We start from the raw sequence: 14,037 nt of genomic DNA on the forward strand, positions 1-14,037 counted from the left end.
TTGAAGCTCAAAACGAGATATGTATTCACCCATGGTATGAGGGTCGTCATGCCCGAGCTCACCTAGAAGCTTGAAACGGTAGTTGTTGTGATGTGTGCAAAAGCGATGCACGTGTGAGGTGCATGCGCATGGGTTGGATCCCACCCGAACTTTCATGTTCAAATCGGACTCAGTGGTTCCGCTGTGAGCGATGAGTCGGCTCAAAATGGACTAGGTGTCTAAGATGGTAGACACGCGCACACATGTTTGGATGATGGACACTCCAATGTATCATTGAGGGGGAGTGTTGGGAGGTAACGATTACAGTTGTGCAATGCTACATTGATATGGGTGATGAATGATGGGTGAGTTGTGGAACACCTCAATTAAGAGGGGGTGTTGAGAGATATAATCGCGGTGTTGTGTGTATGTGGGAAAGCACCCTAGAGGTGCAAGATATTGTGTGTATGTGTGTATGTGGGAAAGCACCCTAGAGGTGCAAGATATTGTGGTGAGATGGAATGCCACATGTAATATTGCATGGTGTGTGAGAGTTGACCAAAAGAGTGGAAAAGGAGTTGCCACATGGATGATGACATGTAAAGTGGGATAAGGCTAGAAAGCCTATATCATTGTATGGTTCATTGTGATATGCAGTACAAGGGAATAGTGTTGAGTGTGCAATCTCTCTCTCTCTTGTCATGGAGTTTTTAGTGTGGTTTAATCCACCTTAATCTTATGCTTAATCTATGTCCTTCACCATGATCAATCCCATTTCTAGAATCTTAACATTAATGTGGTTGCTTATGCACGCAACCTCCATCCTTTCAAGAAAATCTGCTACATCTTCATTAGGACCACGAAAAAACTCTGGATACGACATCATTTTGATCTCCAAGCTTCACCTCAAATCCCCAGGAAAACAAGAAAATCACCTTCCCTGAAACCTTCAACTCCTAGGGCATATACACCCTTGTAAACTGAAGGAAAATACCTGCGCTCTCCTCAGTGGGGGGCACCAGAAAGCTGTCAAAAATTCCGGACACGGAATCACCTGCCTCTATAGCTGTCCATCCAAGAGCCTTGGAAACACTAACACCAACGGGGGCACCACCAGCCCCACCGGCGGCGGCGGCAGCTGGAACACTACTCACACCATTCACCACACCACCCACACCAAAAAGACAGCACAAAGCAAGGGCACCATAGACAAAATAATTTCCCAACAACACATACAGTCTTGTTCCCATGTGTAAACATACACAGCACCATCCACAAACAGTGCTAAAACCAAGGCTGTTTTCCACAACAAACTCTATACTATTTTCACAGTCTCAAAGAGCCCTCGCTGAATTGCATAGGCTGTCATAAACTGTAAATACATGAACACCGCGTTCCGACCAGGTCCCTTGATTCTCAAGACAAGGAGTACCAAACAGCCTCGAGTTCACAAACCCACACAAGCCTGTCTCCTATCTTTTCCTGAGATACATCCCTGAGCACCTGTACACGCAGCCAAGCCTCGATGCATACAGCTGTAAATGCAGCCATTAAAAACAGCCCACAAGCTCGTCCTCCAAAATAGCTCGAAGCTTTCCCTATAGTTGGCGCCAGCTTCTTTTTCACTCTGCTCTCTCCCTTAGCTTCATTACCCCCGACACCAGCCTCCTTCTCTTGGTTCTCTGCCTGTGCCTCAACTGAAGGCAACTCTCTTGCACTACCAGCAAAACTGCCAGCTCCCAAAACAAAAAACCAGCACTCCCTCTATCATCCACTCTCCCTCTTCAAAGGCGGCCACGACCAACACCCATCTCCCTCTTTCTCTGCAGTAGCCACCTTGGACGTGTTCTCTCTGTCGCCAGCAGCCACCAGCAATTGTAGGAGACCAAGGCCAAAAGCAAGGCAATGCCTCCTCCTGCACTGTATCTAGCTGCGGTCTCCCCCTCACACTTAGCGAAGCTCCTCTCCGCGTTGCGCCACCCGCTCAGCCAGCTCCTCTAGGTCCTTGCTGAATGCTCCGCGTACCCAACCACTGCAGCAGCCTCCCTTGCTCACCCGGCTCTTCTCCCTCGTTTTTGCTTCAGCTACCACCGGCCACCCAAAAACAGTCGTCCCCCAAAACCCCAACTCTCTCCCTTATCTCCCTTTGCGAAGCCGCTGCTGTCAAAATCATAGGCGACCAGGTGGACAGGGTCTTTGCCAGCCACCTTGGTATCTCGAAGGCCCTGGAAGATGGCCACCATCACCCTTTCCACTACCCTTTAGCCTTGCTGCACCTCAACTTACCAAACACGTCAATTCCCCATGCGGCGCTGCCAACCTCTTTCACAGGTTTACTAATATGGCCAACACCTACACACTATAGGCGTCCACGACTTCCAAAACGAATGCAAGAGCTACCCACACGTTCTCAATCAGCTGCATCATAATTTACCAAAACATGACTATTGCAGTCGGTGCCATGCACTGTCGATCATCATCACATGCTTGCTAAAAATGGAGCGCCATCTCTGCATCCAGAATCAGCCCCAGATTGACTAGCCATCATCACATTCGGGGTTCCCGTAATATTTTCACGTGGAGGCATCACCAAGAGCTCGTAAAAAAACATAAAACCACCCACTCTGTACATTTGCCAGGGCATTCAGGGCAAAGCTTTTTCGCATGCCATGCATCCCATATGTACACAAGCCCAAAACACCTTACAAAATTTTGCCTAACACCAGCTTTCCACTTTAGTGATCTTCTCTATTTGGCATTATTTCATGCTGCCCTTGCTAGATTACTCATACGTGCCCTTTTCATGGATAATTTTCACCCAAAAGTGTATCTGTAAAACCAGTTAAACATTTCCTTGAGGTAATTTGTAGGAGTCTTCCCTCCTCCATGTTAGGTGTTTTTAAAATATACACCTCTAGCTTGATAGTGAGATTTCTCCATTCCTTGTGTGCTCCACATGTCTAGAGAACCATACTCATTCATGAAGTATGCACCATGAGCATAAAGAATGTGCTGCATAAAAATTAAGACATAGCCAGTAGTTATTCATACTCGTTTATTAATATCCAGTAGGAAGGAGAAAATGTGTTTACCATGTACTGCATAATGTTGGTTTCACCCCATGTATCAACCATGGACTTCGTAAAATTAGAAACCTCCTCTTGAAATTTTTGTCGCTCCTCTGTGGTTGTCCTGCTTTTGGTCAAAAGTTTCACCATCTTATTGAAGTCTCACCAAACCTTCTCACGTAGAATTACAAGGCTTGAATTGGTGCAGTCAAATGTTGTACATTTGCATAAATCCTTCCACAAGTTCCAAGGCTTGGTTGAGTCCTTTGCATTTTCTGGCTTCTCCAAAAAACATCTTGCTTTATTTCCACTCATGGACACTTGTTGTGTAACCTCATGATTCATGCCAGAGGTCTTTTTGTTAACAGTAATTTGCACATTTCCACCATGGCACCCAATTGAGTTGAGTAGTTGCTGTACTTTATGAAGAGCTTCTTCTTGTCGTTCTTTACCTTCAATGGTAAATGCATAATCTATGTGACACTTGAGCAAATGGTCAAAAACACGCATGAATGCATGTAGTGTACAGAAGTGAACATTCTTTAGTTTTTAAATGGAGTTATAGGATGTTAGAATTTCGGGGTGCTCATGCTAGATCAAAGATGTGGAGGAGAAAGACTCACAAAATACAAGAAAATATCTTTCTTATTAAGGTGCTTAAAATACAACTAGGCTTCTTGCTCCATACAAAAATGCCTTCTAGCTCCACCTTTAAATAGGTGAGCTAGTGGACCATAAGTCCATTCACACACACACCCTTCTCCTCCCCTTTTACAAAACCTTAGTCTCTTAATACCCCCCCCCTTAATACCAGCTATGAAAGAAAATTGGAATAGGTGGTATTGAACATAGGTTGCCTTTATAACATTAGGTGTACAAGGTTAGGAATATAGGTGTGGTTACATTGAGATTTAAAACAATTTCTTAGTGGAGTTAGAGGTTGATACAAAGTTAGCCTCTGACTCTTTGTTAGGACATTTAGAAGTGATATGTCCCGTTTGTTTACACTTCTTACATTTCATTTTGTTGGGATATTTGATCCAACAATTATTTGCCAAATGACCCACCTTTTTGCAATGGACACATCTTACTTTGATCACTTGATGTGACAAAGTTTGTTCGATATTCGATGTTGTTGCATTTGAAGACTCAGCTCCTCCCTTTGGCCTTTTTTCTTCATCAAGACAAGATTGAATGACTCCTTCAAGGAGTAGGATTAGTTATGTTCTTCAGGGTGGTGACTAAGGTGGGGTACACCTTCTTGATTTCTTTTAGCAAAACAGCCACTACATCATCTTCATCCATTCTCGCATTCACTGATGCAAGTTGAGCCATAAGGCCCTTCAAGTGAGAGATGAAGGCTCCAATGCCATCTCCCTCTTTGAGTTCTAAGCTGAAAAATTCAATTTTAAGTGAGATCTTGGAATTCTTACCACGAGCTCCATAGAGCTTATCAAGCTCATCCCATTTCTCCTTTGCAGTCAGAAGCTAGTCCACATGGTGAATGAGAGCCTAATCAAGATGGAGCATGATGATGGCTTGTGCCCTCTCATCATCTTCAATATCTTCAGCCTTAGTTCAATCAATAATCTTAGATGAATGGCCAAAAAACTTTGGACATCATCTTGTACTTGACAAGGACTTGCCAAGTGTGGAAGCCCTCTCCTGAGAACTTAATTTGGGTGTTGTCCTTTGACATTGGGTATTGAAGGAGATTACTAGAGAGTAATGGGCTGATTTATGAAGAAGAAAAAACCAAAAATTTTTGATATTTTGGCTTAAGTAGAAAGAGAGAGGCTTATGAGAGTGCAACAACCCTTAATCAAGCCAAGGATGTTGCATAAAAAAGAGATTAAGATGGTAAATTTTATGGTTTAGTACTTAGGGTTTGTGCCCAACCACTAATTCTGATGGAGATTAGCTTCATTAGTGTCAAAGAACACTTTGTTTGGTGATTAAGATCACCATTAGTATTTAAAAACATGATTAGTGCTTAAGAGCACATTTCTAGCGTCTAATGACACTTGCATTGGTGATTAGATTCACCATTAGTGTTTAAGAACACTCTTAGTATTTAGAAACACTTTGGAATGACTCCCCTTTGCTGGATTAGAAGCCTCATTAGTGTTAATCAACACTATTAGTGCTTATAAGAACACTTTGAAAGAGCTTTGTGCACTTGAAGATGTTGTTGATGGAGCTTGATGAGAATGAGGCTCATGAATACCTCATGGTGTATGCCCACCACCTCAAACTCAAAAATAGGATCTGCAACAAGCCCTCACAAGATCACTTAAGTGATTAGAGCAAAGAGGAGAGGATTAGAGAAAAAAGAAGCTTGATTTTGAAGCTTTAATGGAAGCTTCAATGGATTGATAAGAGAGTAGCCTGGTTTTTCTCTTTGTGAGCGCTTGGAGCAGCCATTAGGGCTAAGATTTGAACTATAGACTCTTGAGGCTATGGGCTTCAAAAGCTCTAAGCCCACACTGCCTGCAATCGCCTAGACACGGCGTATTCCTGTACGACATCCAGCAGTGCAAAAAACGATGCCGGCCTACTCAGACGGCAATGTCACAGTAGAGAAAGGTTAATTCGTCTGATGAGCACTAAAATCCCTGAGCACTCAGACGTCCTCTTCAAGTTCTTAGTTGAGAGCTCCCCGAGTTATTGCCTCCACGATTTGCTGGAGCTACTCCACTGGCAGAAGGTTCAGCTCCACAAAGAAAAAAATAATAGTGTTGACCTATTCTACACCACAAAAGTGACCTAAGCAACCAAGGCTCTAGATACCATGTTAGAATTTCGTGGTGCTCATGCTAGATCAAAGATGTGGAGGAGAAAGACTCACAAAATACAAGAAAATATCTTGCTTATTTATTAAGTTGCTCAAAATACAACTAGGCTTCTTGCTCCATACAAAAATGCCTTCTAGCTCCACCTTTAAATAGGTGAGCTAGTGGACCATAAGTCCATTCACACACACACCCTTTTCCTCCCCTTTTACAAAACCTTAGTCTCTTAATATAGGATTCCATTCTAGGTCTCTCAAATGCCTATTTGGCACAATTAGCATGTTGGCAAACAAGACACCCTTTTCCTCCCCTTTTACAAAACCTTAGTCTCTTAATATAGGATTCCATTCTAGGTCTCTTAATATAGGATTCCATTCTAGGTCTCCATTCTAGGTCTCTTAATATAGGATTCCATTCTAGGTCTCTCAAATGCCTATTTGGCACAATTAGCATGTTGGCAAATAAGACACCTCCAACCCAATAACCAGCATCATCGTCCATGGGGTCATGCTCAATATCTTGATTCTCAAGCATCCTCTTCTTTCCCGACCTTTGTTTGTTTTCCCTCACCACTCATGCACCATGGACAAGGATTTGGGGTGTTAGCACCTTGTGGACACCCCCCAAAGAAGCAAACACTTTATTGTCTTCAGGTCACCCCCCAAATGCCAATCGATGGACAAGGATTTGGGGTGTTAGCACCTTGTGGACACCCAAGCAAGCACTTTATTGTCTTCAGGTCACCCCCCAAATGCCAATCTACTGTATAAGTGCCCTTGCTCTCTACCTCAAGTTTTTCTCCCTAAATCTGTGCTTTGATGACAGTGGTAATCCAGGGTATCCTATCAAACATCCAAGCGAGAACTTCATGTGTCTCTTTCAGTACTTCAAATGCCCCAAGCCACCATATCTCTCTCAGATTGGACACTATATGAGGGAAAGTCTATTTTGCAAATCCTCTCCCTACTATCAGGAGTTTGGTTGATCTATTTTGCAAATCCTCTCCCTACTATCAATGAGAAAAGATGATAACTCTGAACTTTTTGCATATGCCATAGCCTCATTCATGAGTGTGATACTCATTTGCTCTATCCTCTTTCCTTTCACAATCTGACACTCATCCATTTTCAACACAAAGCTAACTTTGTCACCTTGCATGACAAACAAAATTAAATAAGCTTTGATTTTTCATAGACTTTGGACAACTCGGAAGAGTCCGCAATCACTGTAACACTATTCTCAACTTCAGTTTTGGGTACTTCCTCCTTTACCCAAGATGTAACTTGATGACGCACTTCTTCCTGTGTTGGCTAATCAATGCTAGCCTGTGAACTGCTACTTTAAGTTGAGACCCACTCTTCTTCTTGTGCTGGCTAATCAATGCTAGCCTCCTGTGAACTGCTACTTTAAGTTGAGGCCCACTCTTCTTTCGAGAGTGAGTGACCACGCAAACTTTTGGATCTCCCTGCTCCACCGAGGGACTCAATTTGAACCATAGACACACTTGGTTGCTTCCCTACTGCTGTTTCTTATCGCTCTCCCTTCCTGTCGGTCATACTCCTGTGCCTCTGGGCACTCTGATCGCCAATGCCCTTCCTTTGTGTAGAACAAACAGATGCACGATCGATCGTCGCCTCGACCACCCCTACCAGGACCACGGTCGACCCCGGCCTCCTCCTCGACCCCGACCTCCACTGGAGTAGCCATAAGCATTGTTCGAGCTGCCCGCTCTTTGAGCAAATGCCATCGCATGATCTTTTTCCTCTTTATCCTTCCATTGAATAGAGCCTCTAGATTGTTGGCCCCTCCCACTATATTATGTACTTAAACACTAATATAGTAATACGAGAATGATTACCCTCTTAGCATACAACATTAATTAAAAAGGTAGTTTATATTGATTAATGAATATAGAACTGATTATACACATTGCGACATGATTAATGCTTCACTAATGCAGACTGCTAGATTATCACATGAAATGTTGATTGATTGATTCATTGATTGCCCCCCAGAATACACAGGCATATAGCCTTTAAAAATTAGTTACATGGTCGCAGGACTCAGACAGGCACGACCTCCTGTTTACACTGCTTGAGATCCCGTAATGACTATTCATTTAAGGTATGCAGTGCGGCATTACACTTGCGATCCAGACTTGCAGTGTGCGGCCTTGTGGTGTGCGGTCCACATAACAATACTTATGTTGATTATTTTGTGTAACCAAAAATGTAGGCCAAAGCAAAGCACATTTGGTTTCCCCTTAGGTAAAATACAAGAAAAGCATGTTTGCTTGCATGCTGACTTGTAAGTTGAAGCACATGGTGGTTTGGTGGGCTCGATATTTAAAGGGTTTGGTTAGTGCAAATCCATATCTGGATTTGTGTAAGTGCCTGCTTTGTGCCTTACTAATTACTAGCCACATAGGGAGGCCATGAAATCTTAATTGTGCATGGAGGTTTAATGTGTACACTCCATGTTAGATGAATGCATGCGATTGCATATACAGTTACGTGCTTTACACAACACTGAGTGGTGCAAGAAGGGGAAAGCCTAAAAAGGGCGGAGGGGAGATATGCTCATGGACATGGAGTCTCCTTGTCCATTCTGCTCTCCCATCCAATAAAAGGGGGGCACTCTATAAACACCCTTAGAAACTCAAAAGCTTTTTCTTTTACAAACACAAGAAAAAACATCAATATATTTGAATTTTGCATTTTAGTAGCGTATTTTTTGTTGTTGCAATTATCACTACTTAATTTTCCATTTGCAAAGTGGACAGTCCTGCTATATGCACCCAAGATAGGAATGGATTGAAAATGCAACCAATCCCACTAATAAGAGATGTATGGTTAGAAATTGAGAAGCTTTTTCTTTTAGGAGGGCAAGAAAAATTATAAATATATTTTGCTTTTTGCATTTAGTACGGTTGCATCATGTGCAAAGGGTATATTCTTGTTTGTATGGTTAGAGAAAGTGTATAATTAGAGAGGGTATTGGCAGGGGGGGAGAGGGGGGGGGGGGGGAGGGTAAGTAGATTTATTCTCATATTGGCATTGGGGTAAGCAGATTTATAATTAGAGGAAGTATTGGGATGGCATGGGGTAAGTAGATTTATTCTCAGATGCAGGATAGCACATTTCAAATGGAGGTGCTGTTGGGAATACCACGGCCGGTCAATCCCTCGGTGGAGGAGGGAGACAGAAGCGTGTAGGGGACGTTAACTGCACCACGCCGGTTGGGAAGGGAAGGGTCGGAGTTGCGAGAGGAGATGGCTTCCTCGACTTGAGCGAGGCGAGAGGCAAACCTGTGGAAGGCTTCCAGAACTCTGGGGTTGGAGGTCCAGAAGGGAGAGTCGGTGCGCTGGCCAAGGTACTCCTCATCAGAAGCATGGGTGGACAGGATCTCCAAGATGGCCATAACTATGATGGCTTGCGACTGTGTGGAGATAGCTTGCAAGTAGAAAGACGTGGGATTGGAGCGAAGGAGATGCGAGTCCTCGCTGTGATGGTCGTCCTCCTCTGGTATCAGCTTCCTTCCCATCGTTGGCTTGTTGGGCATGAACCCTGCATATGCATACTGCCCAAAATCCACCGCTGCATGATGTGCTGATGCTACCCATATAATTGTTGTCACCACCTCTTCTAGCTCATCTGCCCCCTTTAAATCCACCCACCCTTCCTTCTTGTCCCCATGCCCCACTTCCTTCACCTCCTTCCACCACCTCTGTAGCTCCACATCCTGCTCCACCGTCACCCCATCCTTGTAGAAAATTTCAATGTACTCCTTCACCCACTCCTTTATCGCCCACCATATCTCAAGACCATCCACTGCAAACGGATAGTCTTCTATCAGGAGCCTTAGTCCATATTTTGCTGTTGGATCCTTCACTGCCATCCCCCTGCGTAAAGGTGAGACTTGTTAGAAGTGATCATATAATAACATGCAAAACAATAAAGGTGAGACTTGTTAGAAGTGATCATAAAGGTGAGACTTGTTAGAAGTGATCATACAATAACATGCAAAACAAACATAATGTCATCTCTCCCTCTCGTTAGGTAATGGCACACTTAAAGACCTAAGGAACATCATCATGTCAAGATTTTTTGACTGTGATGAATCGATGCATGCGACATGTTTTCATGTTCCGCTAATGTGCATGTGCTCCTCGTGCATTCATATGCTAATGCATTAAACAATGCAGAAATAAAGACAACTACATCTAGAACACTTAAAAAACTCAGCAACATCATCATGACTTCTGCACACATATGCATATGATAAGAAGATGCATGTGACATGGCGTTATAGTATGTCACAAGAGACATGCGAATTTTCCAAGAAAAGTGCATTATTGTTAATGCAAACAATGCAATATAGCTAAGATAGAGAAGCATTGCACCCTCCATATCACATGTAGAATGATGGCCATCATCAACATCATCATTATTCTGTTAATCATCATCTATCCCCCACATGATTATTTGAATAATCATGACTCCTTTACATGCACGAATGTGCAGCATAAATGCATGCATGGGGGATGCCATGACATCATGTGTGTTTTCGTAATGTGCATGCATGTTGAAGTAAACACCAAAAATAACTAACTTAGAGAAGCCAAGACTATCATATCCTACAATACTTACCTCTTAATCAAGTCAGCCGGTAGACTTTGCTCATCAAAACGCCAACTTTTATATGCTACAGAGCTCAACTCCATTGAATATCTACCCGGAAAAAAGGTCCTCTCAATCAGCCCACCAACGAGAAGTTGTCCAGTGTAAGCATTGATCAATGTAGTCCTGCCAATCGCATTTATGTTCATTGTGTTCTTGAAATGTGGCACCAATAAAACATGAAGTGGATGCATAGCACTTAAGTGTCTATGAGTGGAAATTATGAAAGGCTCTATGGAAGCATGGGTTCGAAGCCTGCAAGAAGATGTAAGAAGCATAATGTTAATATTTCAAGTTTGGCTTTGTTTTCTATGTTTAAGCTTGTATTGGAGTAAACAATTACAAAAAGAAAACCAAGTAAAGGAACAATTGTTACCAATGGCTAATTAGTTGATGGTAACTTGCATCATTTATAGATACATGTGTCTTGGCAAGCTGCCACACTGAGTCCTTTTCATTTGAATTTGTGGGTGGTGTGAAAACTCTATTCATTTTCAAGCCTTCCTTCATGGCACTTGGGGGTAGGCTTAGTTCTATGGCAACCACCTTAAGTACCCCTTGTTTCCTTAAGAAAAGGATAGTTCGAGATGCATAAGCCTTTCCCTCTAAGGCATTGATCTTCTCTAAGTAAGGTAAAAAGACATCATGATAGTCCAAAATGTAGAGTCTGTTTTGCTTGATGGCCTATTTATGGCAAATCAACAATGTAAGTTTTGTACTCATACAATTCTAGTCCTGCTTTAAAATAAGAATGTAAGGTTAATAGCTAGCTTTATTAATAATAAGAATGTAAGGTTAAAAGACATCATGGTAGATCCAATACATGAGCATACTTTGTTTGATGGGTGAAATTTTATAAAGTAAGTGATTTTCAAATTAAAAAAATTCAAGTTGTTAGTAATCCTTTTTTCTAATGGATAAAATATTTTTATAATAAAGTTATGAGTGAGAGCCAAGAAGGGAACCTCTTTGACAGTGAGATCCTCTAAGTTTCTCTCTAAATGATGTGATGTAATTGAGGATGTTCTTGATCCATAGACATTATGATCGAGGGTGCTCACAAGTGGAAATTCCTGCAAGAAAATTTGTAAATAATGCAAAGGAAAGTAACGTAAATATTTAATTTCCTTCAAATAAAAACCTCTTCATGTTCTTAAAAAAAGCTTTACCGTAATTCTCTCAATGACCATTGGATTCAAGCCAGCTAACATTTGCCTTGCAAATTCGTCATCTTCTAACCATGCTATCTCATTTTCTACATCAACATTCAACAAAATATTATCAATTAGTAATTTAGAAAACGTAAAAAACATAAGGATATATCATTTTCACTCTTTTAAAATTTAATATTAGGATTAAAGAACTAGAAGATCTGAGTAAAATGTTGTGATCAGTCAAAAAACTTGGATGTGGACCATGGAAGAGAACAAAATAGTGTGGAAATGCAAAAAAAGAGAGTTCATTTTTAATACTATTGCTTATAATCCAAAAAACATAAAAATAAAACACAATGGATATAAGAGGGAGGGGTAGAGATTGTTGTGCTTAATTTTGGATGATTTAAGATTGATGATGAGGAGGAGGGATTATAACTATTACATAAACACATTAACAGGGAAAAATGTGTGTGTGTGTGTGTGTGTGTGTACTAGGACATGTACACATGCACACGCATTAGAGAGAGAGAGAGAGAGAGAGAGAGAGAGAGAGAGAGAGAGAGAGAGAGAGAGAGAGAGAGAGATGGTTAATGTGCTAAACTTGGATGCTTTAGGGTGTTTAATTTCATTGGGTTTTATTGATCTTTTTCACTTGAAGCTTTTGGTCTTATGTTTTGGCCATAGCAATGGCCTTGAGACCTCCTTGAGACTTGCCAAAGTATTTTGTTAATGACTTAAAAACCAAAATGTTTTTTTTTGGGAGTTAAAAACTTATAGGATTTTTAAGGTAAAGGGCCCTTTGACCACCAACATAATGAACTTTAAGTTATAAAAAATATCAATAAAAGAGTTTGTAGTTCAGCACAAGGAATCATATGCCACGTGCAAAAGTTTATCACTAATTACATGAAACAAAGAGATTGTATTGAATAATAAGAATTCTATGCATCATTAAAGTGGTAGCTACTAAGTTTCAAAGAAGGCAAGCCATAAGAGAGGAGGCTTGAAAAATGATGTGCTAACATTAAATGATTTAGGGTAAATAATGAGTGGTTTACCATAAGGGACCAAAGGTAATGCAAGAAACATTTCTACTAGGCAACAAAAAGTGCACTAAAGATGGATAAATCCATGCATTGTAAATGTGGAAAATGCTAGCTACTAAGATGATGCAAAGAGTATACACATCAATTAGGCATGGTAAAAGCGACAAGGTGGATTTAAATGATGTTATTATCTTGAATGATTCAAGGTAGATATTCAACACAAGGGGCCAAGTGTAAGAAAATAACAAAATTATGATCTATAGCAAAAAAGTGTGTACTAATTAGACCATGATTGTTGGGAAACATTATGAGACAAACAGAGATCCAAGGCGGGGGAGTCGGATCTTACCTTGAATGATGTGGGGTGTAGGAAACTTTATGATGCTAGGGTCTCCATTGTCAACATTTGTGAGCTCCCTAATGATTTCAAAGGGGTCTTTAAACTCTGCAAACTTTTGTTCATTAAGGGGGGTGATATCTTTAGTGGTGAGGTCCACACCCTTGGAGTAGAGTTCCTTGATTTCATGTATGTTTTGAAAGTCCTTGCTACCTTCAAAAACCCTCTCTATGATTGGCATCACATTATGTGCAAATGACTTTAGAGTGGACCCCAAGAAATCCGATCTCTTGATGTGCCCAAACATCTCATCTCTTGGCACATACACACTGTCTAGTAGCCCAACTGGGCTTTCGGATGCTGGGTCTGCACAACATTGTCATCGTCATCATTAGCTTCATTAGCACCATTGTCATTGTCATCATCACATGGTGTGTTCAACTTGATCCCTTTATTATAAAATATGGCTAGCCCATTACACGAACAACTAATTTGTAAAACTTTGAAGGTGAACATGATTTCTAACTACCAACATGAGGAGATAAACACCTAAACAATAGTGATGGGTTTAAATGGAGTTAACTAAATTATAGATTGGGCGGTTTGGAGACTTGGCATTGCACAACTAATTGGAAACTCATTTGTAAATCTGTGAAGGTGAACATAAATTCAAACTACATAAATGAGGAGAGAAACACCCAATCATTAGTGATTAGATGAAAGTATACAAGAATTGAGCTTAATTTTATACATTGAGTGGTTTGGATTATAGTGTGGAACATATAAAACATTCACTTGAATTAGGAATTGATATGTGAATAGCTTGCCTGTTTTGGTTCTTGCTCGGCCCGTTCGACACCTCCGGGGGTAGGGATATTTTGCAGAGCCCCCTAGAATTGGTCTAGAATAGAGCACCTCATCTTTATCTGGGTTGCCAAGGTCATTGTACACGTCAAAGTCATACACCCTGTCAGCTGTC

At 41.3% G+C, this 14,037-nt stretch overlaps 1 protein-coding gene across 1 annotated transcript; it reads right to left on the reverse strand.

The window, feature by feature from the left end:
- Positions 1 to 8,857: 8,857 nt before the first annotated feature.
- On the reverse strand, positions 8,858 to 13,534 carry LOC147624449 (putative linoleate 9S-lipoxygenase 4). The gene is made up of 7 exons (XM_086819834.1): positions 13,531 to 13,534; positions 13,071 to 13,424; positions 11,688 to 11,773; positions 11,484 to 11,591; positions 10,895 to 11,202; positions 10,489 to 10,773; positions 8,858 to 9,740 (listed from the first exon to the last, which is right to left on the reverse strand). The coding sequence occupies exons 1-7, from the start codon at positions 13,532 to 13,534 to the stop codon at positions 8,981 to 8,983; spliced, it is 1,905 nt and encodes a 634-aa protein (XP_086675960.1). The 3' UTR covers positions 8,858 to 8,980.
- Between the last annotated feature and the right edge of the window lie 503 nt (positions 13,535 to 14,037).

This window comes from Cibotium barometz, chromosome 25, assembly GCF_041138505.1.
Source record: "Cibotium barometz isolate CiBa-2024 chromosome 25, ASM4113850v1, whole genome shotgun sequence".
Lineage (NCBI taxonomy): Eukaryota > Viridiplantae > Streptophyta > Polypodiopsida > Cyatheales > Cibotiaceae > Cibotium > Cibotium barometz.